Source organism: Arachis ipaensis, chromosome B06 (assembly GCF_000816755.2).
Source record: "Arachis ipaensis cultivar K30076 chromosome B06, Araip1.1, whole genome shotgun sequence".
NCBI classification, from domain to species: Eukaryota; Viridiplantae; Streptophyta; class Magnoliopsida; order Fabales; family Fabaceae; genus Arachis; species Arachis ipaensis.
In genome coordinates, this window is record NC_029790.2 from 85,791,739 (window position 1) to 85,793,986 (window position 2,248).

General features: G+C 34.8%; 1 protein-coding gene and 1 long non-coding RNA gene across 2 annotated transcripts in view; one reads left to right on the plus strand and one right to left on the minus strand.

Annotated features, from left to right (window-relative positions):
- The window catches only part of LOC107648833 (purple acid phosphatase 22), an 8,074-nt gene extending 6,706 nt beyond the window's left edge, over positions 1–1,368 (minus strand). Inside the window, exons 1-2 of the mRNA XM_016352646.2 lie at positions 1,004–1,368; positions 320–611 (exon numbers count right to left, since the gene is read on the minus strand). Of these exons, the coding sequence (XP_016208132.1) occupies positions 320–611; positions 1,004–1,345 (634 nt within the window). The 5' untranslated portion in view covers positions 1,346–1,368. The remainder of the gene's footprint in view (positions 1–319; positions 612–1,003) is intronic.
- Positions 47–1,525, plus strand: LOC107648834. The gene is made up of 2 exons (XR_002348916.1): positions 47–473; positions 977–1,525. It is a non-coding gene; the product is annotated as an uncharacterized LOC107648834 (long non-coding RNA).

Consider the following 2,248-nt stretch of genomic DNA (forward strand, 5'->3'; position numbering starts at 1 on the left):
ATAAAGATATTATAGAATTTATTTATTTATTTTTTTAACAATTCTTTTGTTTAGTTTGGTAATATAAGTTTGGCAACAGAGCCTGATAATGAGTAGCGTACACTCCATCACCACACACCCCTTAACCACCTTATCTGCTGTTTCCCTCCAGCTCAAAGCACTCATCAACAACGTAACTACAACTACTTCTATAACTAACTTTACTCCATCGTGATCACTGGTCAGATGCAAAAGGGTATCAATGAAAATGTACCCTTACCAAACCATATGCCAAATTACCAAAGCTTGGTAAAGAAACCAAAATCAAAATGAAACATACCTACAATGACGAATTCGATGGGCAACTTGGGCGGTGGAGTCTTGAATGAGAACTCGGGTCCGGAGCCTCCACAGCGGTAGAAGTAAGTGGTGCTGGGCTCAAGTGGCCCTATCACGGCGTTGTGGATCCTGCCGGAGTTATAGAAAAAATACTGGTACGAAGTATGTTTTCCGGTAGCTTTTTTGGAATATTCTCCTGACTTTGTTCCGTATTCTACCACAGATTTTGTGTGTTTTTCTTCTGTTATCCATGACACCTTCATTTTGTCTCTTCCCACCAAGGATATGTGCACCTTTAATAATTTACAAACATTTTCACATCATAATATTTTACGAAAATATTTAAACATTAAAAAATGTCAAAGAAGCTAATTAACATGGCACACTAAACATTGCACTCACCATTTAATGTAAAAAAAAAATATATTTAAAATTTTTGAAAACAAGAACATTCCAAATTCAATTCAAAAAAATATTTAAAATTTAAATTCAATAAAAACAAAAACTTATTTTAAAGGAGCTTCATACTAAACTTATTTGACAAACTATTATAATATTAACTAAAATTGACTACTATAATATCAATTTTACACCATCAGTCTGTACATATTTTTGTATAAGTAGAATATTATTAAAACTAAAATTATATATTATGCAGATATAAATATTTTTACAACGAACAAACCTGCTGAGGTTCGGACTCAGATAATTGATGAGAAGTGATGATGATTGAACGAGCAGGAAGACGAACGAAACCACCAATATCATGAGATAGAAGGAGTTGAGGGAACAAAAGAAAGCATAGGGTGTGTATGAGAAGTGGAAAAATAGCAATAGACTTTAAACATTTTGACATGATGCTAATATTGTTGTTATTATAACATGGATTATTTATTAATAATGATAGTTTCTTTAATTTGTAGCTGCTGCAAATAAAGGATAGCTTTCTGAACGTAGTGATGGAGGAAGAACAGCCATTCTTGTTATATAATGGGATTGCGGAAACAGAGAACGAGAGAGAATACATTTAATTAAAATAACAATTTGTATATGGGTTGACTATATAGAAGGGAGGTTGTGTTTCAATGGCTTAAGGCAAGATCCGGGTAAAGATTAACTGTATTATGTTATTAATTGGTAGTACCACATGACGATGGAATCATGGAATCAATCTTATTCCTTTGACACGGGAAGCATACGTTGAGCAGAAGTGATTTATTAGTTTATTTGTCTTTATTTAACCAATTGTTTTGGCTTTGGTTTTGTTCTTAACTTAAACACTACAAATTTTAACGAAAATGGTTAGTAATAAAAAAATTAATTAAAAATAGATAAAATTTATTTTATTTAATATTATTAATTATTATTAAAATTAATGAACATTAAGTAAATAAATTTAGACTTTTTTTAATCTTCTTAACACGTCGAAAACGAGAAGTGTTACAGATTCGGTCCATGGATCCTATACCCGGAACGGTCTCCGAACCCGGTTACCCAGGTCCGACCCGCTTCGCCATTCCAGAAAGCTCGGAACCGGCCTACTAGAGCTCCTAACCAACTTTCGAATTCAAACGTCTCCCTTATCTTAGTCAAGTAAGATAAGATAAGATAATTCAAACGTCTTTCTTATCTTAGCCAAATAAGATAAGATAAGATATTCACCATCACCTATAAATAGAGGACCCAAGTCCCTCCAGGTATTCATTCATTCCTCACACCTTATACCTCTCAGATCCATTCTGACTTGAGCGTCGGAGTGTCTTTGCAGGTACCTCCCCCCATTGCTCCAGTCAAGTGATCCAGCATCTGCCTCAACCCACAAGTTCTCGATCCATCTCTCAACACGTACCAGAGACATTCAGTACATTGGCGCCGTCTGTGGGGACTTTGCAGCGTTGTGGCGGCATGACGGATAACCCAGAAGAGCAAT